Source organism: Impatiens glandulifera, chromosome 5 (genome assembly GCF_907164915.1).
Source record: "Impatiens glandulifera chromosome 5, dImpGla2.1, whole genome shotgun sequence".
NCBI lineage: Eukaryota > Viridiplantae > Streptophyta > Magnoliopsida > Ericales > Balsaminaceae > Impatiens > Impatiens glandulifera.
The window spans coordinates 15,202,711-15,221,354 of NC_061866.1; the positions used below are offsets into that span (position 1 = coordinate 15,202,711).

An 18,644-nucleotide genomic window follows, 5' to 3' on the forward strand; every position below is an offset into this window, starting at 1 on the left:
CAGACTACTAGAGTTCATCCTAAATAGCCCTCCTCCCATACCGTCAATACTCATACATCATTATTTACAATGATTCCATAAAAACATTTCATACTTTGGAAAACATATCATTCTTTTGAAAAGAGATGGTACTTTGGAAAAAAAGATTATCCTTTGAAAACAGATCATATTGATAGCCTCGGCCCAAAAATTTTGAGCAATACCCGAATCGGCTATTATGGACCTTGCGGCTTCCTTGAGAGTTCGGTTTCTTCTCTCGGCCAGTCCGTTTTGTTGAGGAGTTCTAGCACTAAACAACTCGCCTAATACCGGATTCCTCAAGAAATGCAATTAATGTACTATTTGTAAATGCGGTTCCTCTATCAGTTCTAATCTTACTTATGCGTATTGATTTCTCATTTTGCAATCTTCTAAGCAGTTTAATCAAATTAGGAGTAGCTTCATTTTCATAAACCAAAAATATCACACAGGTGAATCTAGAGTAATCATCAATAACAACCATAGTATAATGCATACCGCCTAGGCTTGTGACCCTAACCGGTTCAAATAAGTCCATGTGAAGCAATTCTAAACATCGGTTAGATTGATAATTCCCTTTACTTTTAAAAGTTGACTTTATTTGTTTCCCCATTTGACATGCAGAACATATTTTATCTTTTGCAAACTTCATGTTAGGCATCCATTGAACTAATACTTTGGTACAAATAACATTAATGTTTTTGAAATTCAAGTGATTTAACCGTTTATGTCAAAGCCAGTTTAAATCATTCTTAGATATCATGCAAACCGGGTTTTCAGATTTAGTTTTCCAGTCCACTTTATAAATGTTTTCTAACCTATTTCTAGTTAGTAAAACGCTACCCTGAGAGTTCTTAACTAAACATGCATGTTTGTGAAATTCAACCGTATATCCTACATCGCACATTTGAATACTTAGCAAATTAAAGTGCAAGTTTTCAACAAAAAGTACATTATTTATAGTTAAGTTGCCATGGACAATCTTACCCTTGCCCACGGCTCTACCTTTAGAGTTATCGCCGAAAATGATCATTGCATCGGCTTCCTGAACAATATCGGTTAACAACCTACTGTTTCCGGTCATGTGTCTAGAGCAACCGCTGCCCAGATACCATTCCGAGTTTCCTAGCCGCTTGTTCTTCTTAATCTACAAAAATAAATATTTACACTTATTTGGTACCCACATTTACTTGGGTCTGTGGTTGATTACTCTCTTAGGAATCCATACTTTAATTGTCGGATGACTTTCCCAGTAGTAGTTTTAATTATTTCACTGTTACTTGGCTTGACATCTCTCTGTCTGCCAGTAAATACCTCATCGTGTTGTGGTGATGAATGTTGATTTGTTCTATATGAATGTTTATCGGTTTATTTTCTCACCGGCTGGTTGGCTTTCCTTCTCTCAGGATGAAGCCATTATGCCGTGTCGATTGGACTCACATATTTAATTTCTTTAGCTAATTTAGAATCATGATCTGCCTCATTATCGGTTGAACTGCTCTTAACAAATATTATGAATGGAAGCTTGTTCTTGTTGAGATTCAACTCGTTGGAAGATTTTCGGTTAGCCGATTTACCGCCTTTATATCCAAGACAAAACTTGCATTTTGGATATCTTTGGTAGGTTGACATCTGGCTTACGGCTTCACTAGACTTCTTCCAAGCAGTTATGACATATTTTAATCTTTCATTTTCTTCAGTTAACGATTGAACTGTCTCCTTGAGCTTCTCATTCTCATAGGATAGTTCAATCGGTTCATTGGTCTTGGTTCCACTCGACTCACCGGTTTGGAAGTTACTCAGTTTATCGATATGGACATTCAGCCGGGTTGGTAAAAGAGAAGACAGGTTCTTGAACTCAACAACTATGTCATTGAGTACAGTAACCAAATCTTCTTTAGTAAACTCTTCACAAGAGAAATCAAATACTTCTTCCTCCTTAGCCATGAGGCAGGTGAATCCTTTGTCATCGTTATCCGAGTCGGTATGAGCCCACAAACTCCCACCATCGTCGGCTATCAATTCCTTATGAACTTCCTTGCTTTCACCAAATTGCAGATGTTCACCCCTTTGGTTGTTGTTAGCCGGTCTTTGGTCATCCAGTCTTCGGTCATCTCTTCTTGGTTTTCTGCACTCCGACTTGTAGTGACCTAAAGCATTACAATTAAAACATCTAATGTTAGATTTATCACCGTAGTTGTAGTTGTAGTTGTTTAATGGTTGATTCTTCTTTATGAAATTTCCAAATTTTCTTGCAAGCATAGCCATCGCATCCTCGGTAAACTGTTCAGCGGTTTGAACCGGTACAGGAACGGTTGGCTCCAAGGATGTCACCAAGGCTTTGGTTGCAGTTGACGTTGAGGCTTCATCTTCGATTCGAGATCTCATCTCGAACTCGTATGGCTTCAAGTCTTCAAAGACATCGTGAAATTTCATTTGCCCGAGGCTATTGGATTCTCGCATCACCATGATTTTTATGTCCCAAGCACTAGGAAGAGATCTACATACTTTGACAATGGTTTCCTTGTTGTCATACTTCTTTCCAAGGCTAGACAACTCATTCACCACATTTGTAAACCGATCACTAAACTCTTTCATAGATTCACCTGACCTCATTTTGATGTTTTCAAACTTCTGAGTTGCCACCAGTATTTTGTTTTCTTTAGTTCTTTCATTTCCCTCATGAAGTTGAATCACCGTTTCTCAGGCTTTCTTTGCAGTTTTGCAATCTCTGCAAGATCGAGAAATTTGAAGATATGTCTCATGCAATGGTTGTCTAGGTTGTTTCTTCTCTTATCTTCATTTGTCCATTCACCTCTCTTTTTCTCGATCATTATCGAACATTCTTTAAGGATGAACATCATTTCATCATCCATGGTAATCAGATGTAGATACATCTGAATCTTCCAATCGGCAAACTCCTCACTTTCTAGCATAGGGGCTTCTCATTGTGAGTCATGTTTGCCAGCTTTGTGTTACTTGAGTGTTAAGATTAACTACTCTGATACCACTTGTTAGGATCGGGATCGCCGATAGAGGACCGAAGACCGGCTAAAGGAGACCTCTTTACACACACAATGGTTGGCGTTAATCCGGTTAGGAATTAACACCGGTCTTAACACCACACAGACTGTCACAAACTCTTGAACCGAGTTCAATGGTGGAAATGTTTGTTTCAGCCTGAAGCAACACACAAATCATATAGAAATACAAATGTAGAAGGATCAGTTAGAATAAGGGGAAACCGGTTCGGTTAGTTAAGTGACCAGAAATGAGTAAAGAACACAAGACACAGATTTTATGGATGTTCAGAGATGAAAAATCCTACGTCACCCCTTTTTCTCAAACAACGAGAAGGATATTCACTAAGAAATATTCAAAAACACAATACACCACACAATCGAGTCTTATTTACTACTCGATGTTCACTTTACAACACTCACACGGTAGTGTAATACACTTTTACAAATATGTAAATACCGAGAACTTAACAGTTTGTTTTTATCACTCAATAGCTTTGTAAATTTCTCAAGGTATGTTCTCAGGATTGAAAAGATCGCGCAAAGAGTCTGAATCCAGAGCTTTTTCTTTAGCTGTTTAGCTTCATTTTATAGTAGAAATATGACAACGGTCATATTTCTCTCTCTCTAAGATGGTTGGTTAAACTAAATCAGCAATGCATTTAATGCGGTGAAAGCTTTCCCAAGTATGATGTTGTGCCGACTTAAATTAGGTAACTTGCATGATTTGTGTTTGTACACTTGGCAACTGTACATTTGACTGTTGTCTACTCTTTGGTGGTTGCTTCTGAATTTATACCAGATCAGATAACGGTTCATCTCACAACTAACTGCAGTCTAATCAGCAGACTTGCTTCAGAAGATAAGTGACGTAGTCTAAACCTTTGATATCCTTCCTTTGCACATTCCCAAAGAATATATATGTTTGTATCAACACATCAACTACCAATGTATCCATATCTTTGATTTTGTTTTGATTTAAATTGTCTGGTGGAAATGTATCTTACCTTCGAATTTGATCTGACCGAACACATATCGGTTGATGACTTGACCGGTCTGAAGTTTAGCCGAGCTGGACTTCCAAGAAGAGGTTCCGGTTTGTGCTGTTTTAAGAGAATAGTTTTGACCGGTCAGGTTGAAAGTATGTAACTGCACACAAAATTGAATTTAATTAAGTTCTTTTAGATAGTTAATTACTTATTAATTGACTATCTAGTTTTTCTAACCGTTCATAACTTCATAAGTTGTGAACTACGTTAGACTTGATCTCTCTTGACAGTACGTATGCAACCCATTCAGGGTGCGGTCACCTCTATCATTTATTGAAAGAAGTTGATAGACATTTCATTTCACATAACATGCATTCATTCCTCATCCATACCAAAGTTCATAAATTCACAAGTTGTGAACTACGTGAGACCTGATCTCTCTCGGGAGTACGTAGGCAATCCATCCAAGGCGCGATCACCACTATCAATTAACGACACAAGTTGATAGACATTTCGCATTACATGCATTCATTCCATACCATCAAAGTTCATAACTTCACAAGTTTTGAACTACGTCAGACCTGATCTCTCTCGCGAGTACGTAGGCAACCCATCCAGGGTGCGGTCACCTCTATCAATTAACGAAAGAAGTTGATAGACATTTCATTTCATATAACATGCATTCATTGCTCATCCATACCAAAGTTCATAACTCACAAGTTGTGAACTACATGAGACCTGATCTCTCTCGAGAGTACGTAGGCAACCCATCCAGGGTGCGGTCACCATTATTAATTAACGACACAAGTTGATAGACATTTCGCATTACATGCATTCATTCCATACAATCAAAGTTCATAACTTAACAAGTAGTGAACTACTTCAGACCCGATCTCTCTCAAGAGTACGTAGGCAACCCATCTAGGGTGCGGTCACCACTATCAATTAACGACAAAAGTTGATAGACAATTCGCATTACATGCATTCATTACATATATCAAAGTTCATAACTTCATAAGTTGTGAACTATGTCAGACCTGATCTCTCTCGACAGTACGTAGGTAGCCCATCTAGGGTGCGGTTACCACTATCAATTATCAAAAGAAGTTGATAGACATTTCATTTCACAACACATCACATACATTCATTGCATACAGATCAAAAAGGATGTTAATCACACTCTAAGTTGACTCCTAAACCAAAAACTCCTAGTCAACACTAGGAGAATTTTTATTAAAATAAAAATGAGCACAAGATCCTCACAGAGTCCCACTTGAGAAAATATAACGCCCAAACCTAAAGTATTTTTCTCTCCGACTTAGAATCTCAACGTTTTCACAAGAAATCAAACAAACATTTTTCACAAACAATGTGCATGGAACTATGTTGTACCTGAATTCCCCTAGCTATGGGATACGTAGGCACCTTGTATGAGCTCAGTCCTAAACATTTTCAAAAACCAAACCCATATATCAACACTAGTGGCATTTTTATAAAAATGAGCACAAGATCCCCACGGAGTCCCACTTGAGAAAATATAACGCCCAAAGATAAAGTATTTTTCTCTTCGACTTAGGATCTCAAAATATTTTCAAAAGATTTTCAAAAAATTCACACACACACACAAACATTTTTCACAAACAACGTGCATGGAACTACATTGGACCTGAAGTCCCTAGCTATGGGATATGTAGGCAGCTTGTATGAGCCCGGTCCTAAACATTTTCAAACATCTAACTCCTGTATCGACACTAGGGGCATTTTATGAAAATGAAATGATTGAAAGATCCTCACAGAGTTAGCTTAAATGAGTAGATATAACGCCTAACACATGGCTAAAGCACTTTATTCTTCAGCAGCTTAGAATTTAAAAAGATTTTCATCTTAAGTCAATTGCAACTCCAGCAGAAATTTAAGGAAATTCCCACAGCTTAAGTCAATTGCAACTCCAGCAGAAACTTAAGAAAATTCCCCAACTTAAGTTAATTGCAACTCTAGTAGAAACTTAAGGAAATTCCCACAGCTTAAGTCAATTGCAACTCTAGCAGAAACTTAAGAAAATTCCCACAGCTTAGGTCAATTACAACTCCAGTAGAAACTTAAGAAAATTACCATAGCTTAAGTCAATTGCAACTCCAGAAGAAACTTAAGAAAATCCCACAACTTAAGTCAATTGCAACTCCAACAAAAAAAATTAAGAAACCATTATCAACGAAATACAGAATCACGATCTATCCGTGATACCATTTCAGAACTACGTTCGGACCTGATTTCTCCTTTTATGAGAATACGTAAGCAACTTTTCACAAGTACGGTCCTAAATCCACAACAAGCCAAATTTTTATGAGCGAGTGCAAAAATTTTTTGGAAGATAAAAACAAGTTAGACTCTTGAACCTTTCTAGTGCCAGGTGAACTGATGAGCGAGTACAAGAAATATGTAGGGATGCGGGAAAATACATTTCTCCCCAACGAATATGTCTTGACAAACTAATGTAACTTGTGGGATTCGAGTAAAGCACTTCTCAAACAGGTTTAAACTATTGATGTTTAAATAGGAGATCATAAAAAGATGAATGCCCATACTCGGAACCATGTCATCAACAGGGGCGATGTCTTGTCGCAATTGGAAGTCAAGTGCAAAAGATCGAAGACCTCAAGTAAAGTAAAATCAATCAAACAAAGACTCTGTTGGTAAAGATATAAAATACAATATTGTTGTTCATTTAGATTCTATCTAATTGCGAAGCAAGAACAAAGTGTTTGAATCAATCAGATACACCCCGGTCAAAAAGAAAAGAGGCCGAAGAAAATAAAATAATACTCATAGAGGTTGAGATATTGAAATCACCATTTGTTGTTCATCTAGACTCTTGTCTAAATTGCCAATGCAAGAACAAGAATGTATCGATTTTATTAAATATACACTGAGTATAGAAAGAGCCCAAGACCTTAAAATCTTAAGCACACTGACCTCTGAATTTGAGAAGCGAGATTCAACCACATGACGCATAATTGAAAGATTAAGCATTCGAACAAACAAATCCCTCGAATAACTTAGGGCAAAATGTCTCGATGAAAGTCCCTAAAAGTGACAGCATGAATCTCGAAGAACATCGGTTACATGTGATTTCCTCTCGACACACTCTAAGGAAGAAAGTACGGAACCAATTCTTGAAATTATTTCAAAGATCGCTAAAGAAGACGCTAGTTCCTTGGAAATTAAGGAAGTCTAACAACGATACTTAAATCTATAATAATCACTAAGCAGAATTGTGATTGAATAGTATTTTGCTAAACTGACCAGCAATACTTAAATCTATAATAATCACTAAGCAGAATTGTAATTAAATAGTATTTCGCTAAACTGACCAGCGATACTTAAATCTATAATAATCACTAAGCAGAATTGTGAGTAAATAGTATTTCACTAAATTGACCAACGATACTTAAATTATAATAATCACTAAGCAGAGTTGTGATTAAATAGTATTTCATTAAACTGACCATCGACACTTTAAATTTATAATAATCACTAATCAGAGTTATGATTAAATAGTATTTCGCTAAACTGACCAGCGACACCTTAAATCTATAATAATCACTAATCAGAGTTGTGATTATATAGTATTTCGCTAAACTGACCAGCGACACTTGAATCTATAATAATCACTAACAAGAGTTGTGATTATATAGTATTTTGCTAAACTGACCAACGACACTTTAAATTTATAATAATCGCTAATTAGAGTTGTGATTAAATAGTATTTTGCAAAACTAACAAGCGATACTTAAATCTATAATAATCACTAAGCAGAGTTGTGATTAGAATAATCATTAAGATTTTTTCGCTCCAAGAGAGAAGCGAGACAAACATAATCACAAATAGAGTTGTGATTAAAATGATTATTAAATTGCTCAATGAGAAGAGCAATAAAAATACAATCAGCAAACTAAATCAAGATGTGTATTCACGTACAATCAAAAGGCTAGGAGAGGTGTGTAGGTACCAATCCATGTGATTGATAGACCGGAACGATGTATATCCAAATTAATAAAAACACAATCAGCAAACTAAGTCAAGATGTGTACTCATGTACAATCAAAAGGCTAGGCGAGGTGTGTCGTCATATAGTCGAAATAACCAGGCTCGGTCTACACGATTGATAAACCCGGAGTGATGTATATTCTAAACAGAGGTGAATCGTCAATGAGTGGATGATAAACCGACTTTGAAGAATGAAGAGTAAATTACACGAGTCTCCCGAGAGACTCGTTAGGTTTGTTCTATTTTCATTCAAGGAAGCCAAAATAAACTATAAATTGGGTGTTTTCAAAACGCATTGCCTATTTTCAAGCTTGGACATGCATTTTTCTAAACCGAGTGTTTTTTACAAATTTTGTTCAAGAGGGCCATTCTTTAGACACTCATTTTTCCAACCCCCCAAATTTTATAGTTTATGCTTTTCATAAATCTAAGCCTATACAATTTTCTCAAATTCATTCACGGGCTAATTGCACGATTTATTTTAAAGACGACTATTTTAAGAACAATTGAGTTTATGGAAATAATTGATTTTGGATTCTTAATAAAATTAAGGTAGTAATTTGTTTATGTTACAACAGTTAGGGAAGTTATTATACTTAGAATATTCAGGGTTTTATTTAATTAATTACCTTGGGTATTTATATAAAAAAAAGTTTTATAAAATATATATTAACATTTTTTTTATAAAGTCGTTAGTATACTTTTTATGTATTTTGTTTTCATTAATTAGATTAGTTTTCTTAATTTGTCAGATTAATTTATTAGATTAGTTGTCGATTAGATGAGTTGTTAGATTAAATGTTGCAATTTAATTATTTGACTTAATTAGTTAGCATTTTATTTTAATTAGAATTGTTCCTTAGAAATAGAAATAATTAATAATAATAAAATTTCTTTCTTTAATTGTTTGTTTTAATTTTATTTCTTGTGTAGGATAAAGGGAAATCGGTCAATCCAAGATCCACATGCAAGATCCGGATCAGATTTATGAATAGGGCCAAGAAGATCCAAATAAAAGGCAAGTGAACCTCAAGTAAGGCCAAAGAAATGATCCAATTGACGGATCCGACCGGTGACCTGACCTATGGACCGACCCATGCCCAAGATTCGACCCATGCCCAGGATCTAATTGCTAAAAAGGAAAATGTGAATGCAGCGTTCACCTTCACGATGGTGATAGCCACAAATCTAAAATCTTAATCCGATCATGCTAGGTCAAAGAAGGAAAAAAAAAGAGGTGTCTAAAATAAATGAAGAAGTTGCCAAATGAAGAATAATTCAGCTGTGTTGAAGATAAGCGTGAAGGCTTGGTCATTTTTAATTACAAAATTAAAATGACCAAGTATTATATCATTATTAAATAAAGCTTAAATCACATTGGATGAAAACTTGACATTTAGTGACATGTCAAGTAGAGATTGCTCCATTATTTTAAACATTTGTAAATGTTTAAAATAGTTTTTCTTTCCAACAGTCAAGTGTGTTAAATGGGCCTTTGGGCCTTAGGGTTTCATAATTTGCCTATAAATACCCCTCTTAACACCCTAGTAAAGTATCACTCTTTTCACATTGACCTGCCCCTAGACTACTGCCCAACCTTTTCCACAACCGAAACCCTAAACAAACACCAACTATTCTTGGGTTGTGTCACAAGTTTTGCTTGGGAAATTTATGTTTTTCATTCCAAAATCAAAGGAGAAGCCCCATTATAAGCCCCTTTGCATAGATCTTTTTAGATTATAATTTTATTTTTTTATCTTTATATACCATCCCATGCATGATTTCTTTTTTTTTAAATTTGTTATTTTGATATTTGTAAATATGTAAACTTTAAAAATACATTTAACATGTAAATAAATAAAATATAACTAAAAAAAACAGAAAGTTCCAATGTAAATAAAAGGTTATTGACCAAGAAAACAAATATATATTTTTGTAAAACCAAAATCGGCCCTTGAATTGGCCATTTAAAAAGACTCAAAATGTTAAAAAAAAAATATATATATATATTTTTGATTTAATTTATTTTTTTATAATATTAGATCTAGGATTTACTTATATATTATTAATAATCTAGTTAGGTTTAAAAAAAAGAAAAACTCAATGATATAAAAAAAGAGAAGAAATTTGTTTTGTTTTAATTTATCATTTGTATGACATTAGAATTAGGATGTAAAACTTTCTGGAAAATTTTTTATGCAATTTGGGATCCATTTGTATCACCAAATATTTTGTTAGATCGGGATTAGGTGGAAACATCGACCTGAAATGCTAGCCCTGGGATAGCATTTGACTGGCAAAACGGCACCCTGAAGCATACTCGAGCGCTATCCGACCAAGACAGCCTCTCTACATGCGAAATTCGGCGTCTTCCTGACGTTTTTGTTAATTCTGGACGCTTCTGTGTACATGAAGACCGAGGAAACTAGCCTAGATCTGCGCATATGATAAATCTCTACTTCCCAGGACCTTAAAATCTGACCCGAGCCTCTTTCTGACCGAGAAAATCTAGCTCTTTTTCTTGTATCTAGTTCTTTTATACATTCTTAGGATTCTATGTTATTTTATTTCCACTATTAGCCTTTTGGGTTGCAATTTTCACCCAAAAAGTACTTACTGCTCATTTATGACCGAATGGGAGAGTTGTTGTAGGCCCAAGACCGAAAATTTATGCACCCAAAGGCTGAAGACCGCTACTACTTATCAAAGGACCGAATATTTTCGCACCTAAAGGCTTAGGACCGCTACTTCTTGTCAAAGGACCGAAGATTTCCGCACCTAAAGGCTGAGGACCGCTACTTCTTGTCAAAGGATCGAAGATTTCTGCACCCAAAGGTTGAGGACCGTTACTACTTGTCAAAGAACCGAAGATTTCTGCACCCAAAGGAAGAGGACTACTACTGCTTGTCAAAGGACCAAAGATTTCTGCACCTAAAGGCAGAGGACCACACTGCTTGTCAAAGGACCGAAAATTTCTGCACCCAAAGGCTGAAGACCGCTACTACTTGTCAAAGGACCAAAGATTTCCGCATCCAAAGGTTGTGGACCGCTACTGCTTGTCACATGACCGACGCTGGCCGCATCTTAGGACCGAGGACCGAAAAAAGCACAATTTTTCGACGGAACTAGATTTTCACCTCGACCAAAATTCAGGTATAGGACCGTGGAGGCTAACCACAATCATTTTGCTTGTTTGTTTTTTCTTCATATTTTTGGGTTTATTTTAATTTTTCCCTTTGGTTTGGTTGGTTGGTTTTGATGTAAGTTTATGATTTGTGATCCTAGGATAGTATGAGATTAATTTTTTTTTCTAAAAAGTAAAACGTAAGAATATATTAAAAAAATTCCAAAATTAATTAGTAGAGACCTTAGGGGAGTTGTGGGACATAGCGTCTAAAAAACCATTTCCCACACGTAACCAAACGCCGAACTCACATCTCTTAATTTCCTAATTTTTGAAATTATGTGGCGAATCTCTAGTCGTGAGGATTAATTAATATTAAAAAAAGTTAAAGTAGGTCTATGACATATTTCCCATTAAAAAAACTCTCAATCTCTCCCAGATTCGACGGGAATGTAAGATATGGAGTTGTCTATAAAGCCTCATTTTTTAAACTTTAATTTTTCAAACATTAAAATTAATTTCTCTCACGTTTTCAAAACTAAATTTTTAAAGAGTTCCAGAATTTTCCAACTAGTCGAATAAAAAACATGTTTTTTAAAAATCGATCACAATGTTGGACTTTTTGTTTTATTTTATTTTATTTTGTTTGTTTTGTTTTGTTATTTATTTATTTTTTATTTATATATTTTTTTAAGTCTTTATTTTTCTATTTTATATTAGAAAATGAATCAAATGTACTTATGAATGCCTATTTGTAACTATATGCATACACATATTTAAATATGAGAAATGATATTCTCAACGACAAGTTAGCGAAAGTAAGGCCACGAATCCTACGTGGCCTTGCCAGCTAGGAGAGAGAAAAAAAATAAAAAAAAATTGAAATTTTCTATTTCCCCCCAAAACCAAAAATCCTATTATTTCTATATTTCTATTTCCCCCCAAAACCAAAATCTTATTCTTTCTCTCTCTTTTGTTTCATTCTCTCTCTTTCTCTTTTGTTTCATTTTTCCTAAACCCACCGGCGATTCTCTTCTTTCATTTTCACCGACTTCTCTTCCGATCGATCGAAATGGTAAGACTTCTTCCGTTAATGAAACGTTTCATTTTTTCCCAAAACCAAAACCCCCACGACAATCTCTCTCTTTATTTTTCGTTTCCATTTCCCAAAACCCAACCCACTGTCGATCTTACTGAAACGTTTCATCGACTTCTTATCTTCCGATCGATTGAAATATAAAGTCTTTTTTCTTTCTTTCGTTTATCTTCCGTTCGAAATGATTGTCATATCAATATTTATGTTTAACGTTTATGGTTTAGCTGCTGAATCGATTTATATTAGAGTTCTAAAAGATCTGGATCTTCATACATGACCTACAAATCAAATTAACATTACAATAAGATTATTGACAAGAAAAATGCTAGTTTCGGGACCAGAAAAGCTGGTTTCGGGACTAGAAAAGCTGGTTTCGGGACCAGAAAAACTGGTTTCGGGACCAGAAAAGCTGGTTTCGGGACCTGAAATGAGTAGTTTCGGGACCCGAAACGGCAAAAAAAAAAATATTTTTTTTTTTATGGAAATGAGTGGTTTCGGGACCCGAAATGAGTGGTTTCGGGACCCGAAATGAGTGGTTTCGGGACACTTTTTTTTAATTTTTTTTAATCTGAAACATTATAATGAATCTTAGAAAATCAAAAATAATTGAAGATAATGTTATTATACTAGAAATTTACATAATTAAACATTTATTTACAATGTTACAATCTGTCATTTATATCAAATTTAAAATACAACCTACAATTTGAGAGATCTCAAATAATCTCATTTCTTCATTAACTTGATCAATAAGAAGATTTGAATCTTCATACATGACCTACAAATCAAATTAACATTACAATAAGATTATTGGTTTATAAAAAAATAAAATAGCAATAAAAGATCGTATAGAAACCATTTCGGAGTTTGAAATCATCCTAAAATGGTGATTTCGGGACCAAAAATGCTAGTTTCATGACCAGAAAAACTGGTTTCGGGACCCGAAATGAGTGGTTTCGGGACCAGAAATGAGTGATTTCGAGACACTTTTTTTTAATTTTTTTAACCTGAAACATTATAATGAATCTTAGAAAATCAAAAATAATTGAAGATAATGTTATTATACTAGAAATTTACATAATTAAACATTTATTTACAATGTTACAATCTGTCATTTATATCACATTTAAAATACAACCTACAATAATCTCATTTCTTCATTAACTTGATCAATAAGAATATTTGGATCTTCATACATGACCTACAAATCAAATTAACATTACAATAAGATTATTGGTTTATACAAAAATAAAATAGCCATAAAAGATCGTATAGAAATCATTTCGGAGTTTGAAATCACCCTAAAATGGTGATTTCGGAACAAAAAATGCTAGTTTCGGGACCAAAAAAGCTGGTTTCGGGACCAGAAAAGCTGGTTTCGGGACCCGAAATAAGTAGTTTCGGGACCCGAAACGGCAAAAAAAAAAAAAAAAAAAAAATTTTTTTTTTTTTTTTTTGGAAATGAGTGGTTTCGGGACCCGAAATGGTTTTTCTTACAACCTAATTGAAATTAGTTCTGCAACTAAACCCATAACAACAGCCAAACATTATATAATCATACTTTCGGGTCCCGAAATCACATTTTCGGGACCCATAACAGCCAAACATTATACAATCATACTTTCGGGTCTCTAAACCATCCATTTCCGGACTCATAATGCAGCAAATACACAATAATCATAGTTTTCTATCGTTAAAATCATTAAAATCATTAAAATCCCTAACCCTAACCGCAAAAAGCTAAACGATCTTCAAATCATTAAAATGATCTACGATTCTAAAAGAGAAAATGTTATTTACCTTGTCCTTTGAGATCTGAGAGATTTTGAAGTCTTGTATGGAGATGTACCTGGACCACCAGCCTGAAAAGATAGTATGAAGTGAACACGAAGGCAGACAATGAAGTGAACATACACGAAAGAGTTCTCTTACCATTTTCGATCGAAAGAAGATAAAGAAAGTAGAAGAAGTCGGGGATGCCGGAGAGAAAAATCGCCAGAGAAGAAATCGGGGTTCGCCGAAAGTGATAAATGAAAATAAGAAAGAGAGGAAAGAAGAAAGAGAGGGAAACTGAAATATTTAATTTTTTTATTTTGTTTTGTTTTTTCTCTTTCTTAGCTGGCAAGGCCACGTAGGATTCGTGGCCTTACTTTCGCTAACCCTTCGTTGGGTTTATCATACCTCTTTAAATATATAATAGTCACAGAAAAAAACTTCTGACATGGTTTTGTTACTTAGTTAGACATTTTGATATTTCAAAAAGAAGAATGCAGCCCCTTCCATGACAATTGACTTACATAAGAAGTTGTTGCCACTTTTTTAAATTCAAAAGGCTAACAAATTCCCATGACTTGGTAAGATAGTAAGTGATGGGCCTTGGGCCTTAGAGTTTCCAAGATATTCCTTATAAAAGACAATCCTAAATCACCTAGCTAGGGATCTTATTTTTCAAGTTCAAGTCTAACGGATATCATATATTTTTAATAAATCACTCTAAATTTTGAGGGGCGGGCTAATGTAGCGGAGTGTGGCGAAATGTTTATGTATTATCCTTACTCTTTTTTCACTTCGGAATTTTTTTAATACTATCTCCATCTCATTGGATTCCGAGAAATATATTCGGGTTTATACCATATTTTTTTTACAAATTTTAAATAATATTTTATAATAATAATTTAAAATTTTATATTATTATAAAAAATAAACTTTAAACTCTTATAAAATATAAAAATATAAAAATATATAAATATATAAATTTATAATATTATATATTTAATTATGTTTGGATAGAATTGATGTGAAATTAGAACGGGCTCGGAGATACAAATATTGTTGTTGTCAACTACCGAAACGAATTAAAACTCTAAATTAGATCCAATCCAAGAAAGTAGCTGTTCACTGCCCCAATTGAGTAGGGTAGTAATGGTCCGAAAGGCTTTACGAAAAATTATTTAGAGTCGAGATTTAGTTGGTAAGAAGTGTACCGCCCTATCATATCAAAAGGCGCTTGTGTGTGAGCAGACATTCTTGCTCTTCTTGAAATAGTTGCATTTGGTTTTGGAAGGTGACAGTAAACCAAGTAGTTCCGAAGAAAAGCTAAATATTTGGGACAATTAAAATAATAAACTGCGTGCCAAATTATAATTATCCTACATAGCAACGAAAATTGCTACCAAAAAATTCTAGGAGTGGTATTCTTTGATCAGATAAATACACTCTCTTTTCACTCATCTCTCTTCTCTTCTTTCCTCTACAATTTGAATCAATTTTACACGTCTATATATGTCTCTCAACAAATTTATATTATTTAATATCTCTTTTCTCAATTTAAGAAATATAAAATTTAGATATATCTTAATAAAATTCAGATTTATGTGAGCCACAAGAATCAAATTTATTTGAGTTATATCTTTAGTGATCATTGTGGCTCATAATATAAATCTACAAATATTATTGTAGATGTCTAAGATTTTTAAATAAATGAAATTGATTACAGGTATTTGTCGGATTTGGTAGCCATTTAAGAATTGCATGTATTTGTCGGATTTGGTAGCCATTTAAGAATTGCATGAACTAACATTTTCCATACCGATTCCAAAACTGGATGAAGTATTATGTTAGAATCTTGAAGAAGTGTAAATTGAAAGTTATTTTTCAAACAATTACATATCTCCCTTATATAAGAGTTTAAATACTAATTACAATTAATAAAATTATCTAACAAACTATTTAACTAATTAATTATTTTAGTTACTAATTACTAATTAAAAGTGATATTATTATTTTTACAAATCTTGATGTAAACTGAAATTGTATTACTGAATTTTTTTTTTCTAAACATTTACATATCTCCCTTATATAGGAGTTTCAATAGTAATTATAATTAATAAAATTATCTAACAAACTATTCAACTAATTAACTGTTTTAGTTTCTAATTATTAATTAACAGTGTCATTATTATTTTTACATCCTCCCCTAAAGGAGAAACGTAAACGTAGTAGAAATAAAGTTTCATCTTAACAAAATAAGTCGATGAAATATCAAGCTACGATAATGCAACCATCGTCTTCAACAAGCCCAATTCAACAAACTTCATTTTTTAGCTATCCAATTTAGACAGTCGCGCAAACTCAATTCAGCAAGCTCTATTTTTTTACAGCTACCCAACATAGACAGCCGAGCAAACCCAATTCAGCAAGCTCAATTTTTTTAGTTACCCATTTTAGATAGTTGAGCAATCCCAATTTAGCAAGCTCCATTTTTTCGATTGCAAGAGAATCTTTCTCCATGGTTTGAAGAACTTTCAAAATATTAATTTTTTGATCGACAAAGCTGTCCTCGCATCCACAAATATTTTTTCAAAGAAGCCAAGTTTAGCATTCTTCTTGGTCTTGACGAATCATTTCGACTTTTTTTTATTATTATTGTCGTATCATCTTCAAATACAACCTAATTCATTCTCTTGATGAGTTATAAATTGATCATGAGTTATAAATGAAATCTTCACAATTTCTCAAGCTCTTCTCGTAGTTTCATCAACTGGGAACAAGTGGAGTTTAAATTTTGAAGGACTTTGTACATTATTGAAATCAAAGATTCTTGGTGAGTCAACTTGTGGACTATCTTTTCTGGAAGTATCACAAACCTGTTGCCCGAGTGAGGCGTTGACACATGTATTCTCTTTATTAATAGTTTTCCTCTCCAGATTCTCAGCAGCATATGCAACCAATGAAACACCTGATGCCTTCTCCCATTTCTTATACGAAGAAGTATAGGCCATACTTTGTTACTTTCGCTGTAGGAAAATTCAACTTTGTGGTTGCTTCCATTGTTTTTCATATTTGGATTCCTTCTTGTAGAAGATCCTTTTACTCATTGTTTTGTAATGTTTTGAGTATTGGTTAGAATGACTTTACCAGCAGCATTTTCTTGTCCCAATACTCTGGTTTGATTTAACACAAGTGGAAGTATCATAGGAGGTGGGCTTTCTTGTTCAAGTTAATTTCTTTCTCTTCCTGCCTTTTCTTTGGTCTTTCAAGAGTTGGTTTTCCAAGGTCTCCACAAATATCTTGAACTTCCGAGGTTTCAGATGGAGCTTTGAGACTCTCCACCTAAATTTCTCCAATAAAGACCACCATCTAAGCATTGCAGCATTAGTATCTTTGGAGATTTTAGAATAAAGGCAAAACCCCTAGACCAAGCAACTTATTCATACACCTCACAAGACGATAGTAGTCATGCCGAACATGATCTTTATTTTTAGTTTGGACACGGCTAGTGATCTTTTCAAAATTCTTGCCGACTAGTCGTAATGCAATGAAGTATCTTTCCTCCTGCAGCTTCACTTTCTGTCAACATAAACCTAACAAGAAAAGAGAAAGAAGACATGTCCCTCTTCTCAAAATCCTCAGCACCTAACACCTAGCACCTCTACCGGCTTTGAAAGACATTGTTTGGAATTCTACAAAATATATTCTGATTAAGCAAAAACCATCATGTTATATAGGAACGCAGTTTGCTTTTTACCCAGGGGAGTTAGGCCCATATCTACAAGTTAATTCCAGCCCGAATCACCATTTGGATCTTCATCAATATCTTGATCTTAAATGAATCATGATGATCATCATTCATCACCAATTGTTCATCTTCTTTGTAATAATAACAATACAATATAGAAAAAAGTCTTCCAACAACGGCTGCTCCAGCCACCGGTAGAGACAGCGGAAATCCTCCAAAAACTCTTAAACTTGGAGTTTTGATACCATGTTAAAATTTTGAAAAAGAAGTGTAAACTGAAATTATATTATTGAAATTTGTTTTTCAAACAATTACATATCTCCTTCGTATATGAATTTTATTACTAATTACAATTATTAAAACTATCTAACAAACCATTCAACTAATTAACTATTTTAGTTACTAATTATTAGTGTCGACGGCCCTAGGGTAAGGCAACCTATGCAGGTATGCATTAGGAAGACAAATGCAATTAAAATGAATTTTTAATAAATAAGAAAACTGTGCACACAAAGTATTACTCATGCTTGGTAAAGCATGAAAAGAAAAGAGAAGTTATAGTAAGCAATGAAATAATATAAAAGGTTTAATAAAATGACTTTCTATAACATTCCAGAGCCAGCATATGATCAAGCAAAAATCTAGCTAATTAAATTACCCTTTTATATATAAAATTGTTAAGTAGAGAGAGATAAAGAGAAAGATGCGGGGTCACCACTACTAAATAGTGAATACTTTCCTTTGATAATGAAAATTATTATATATAAAGATATGAACGGAGCTCCACAACTGTCTCTTCCAACCCTCCAACCACCATCCATTCATGTCTGAG

The 18,644-nt window shown here is 34.1% G+C and overlaps 1 protein-coding gene across 1 annotated transcript; it reads right to left on the reverse strand.

The window, feature by feature from the left end:
* Positions 1 to 289: 289 nt before the first annotated feature.
* Positions 290 to 2,634, reverse strand: LOC124939063. The gene is made up of 4 exons (XM_047479575.1): positions 1,803 to 2,634; positions 1,459 to 1,598; positions 1,006 to 1,165; positions 290 to 438 (listed from the first exon to the last, which is right to left on the reverse strand). Exons 1-4 carry the CDS (start codon positions 2,632 to 2,634, stop codon positions 290 to 292), a joined length of 1,281 nt encoding a protein of 426 aa, XP_047335531.1.
* Positions 2,635 to 18,644: the final 16,010 nt, after the last annotated feature.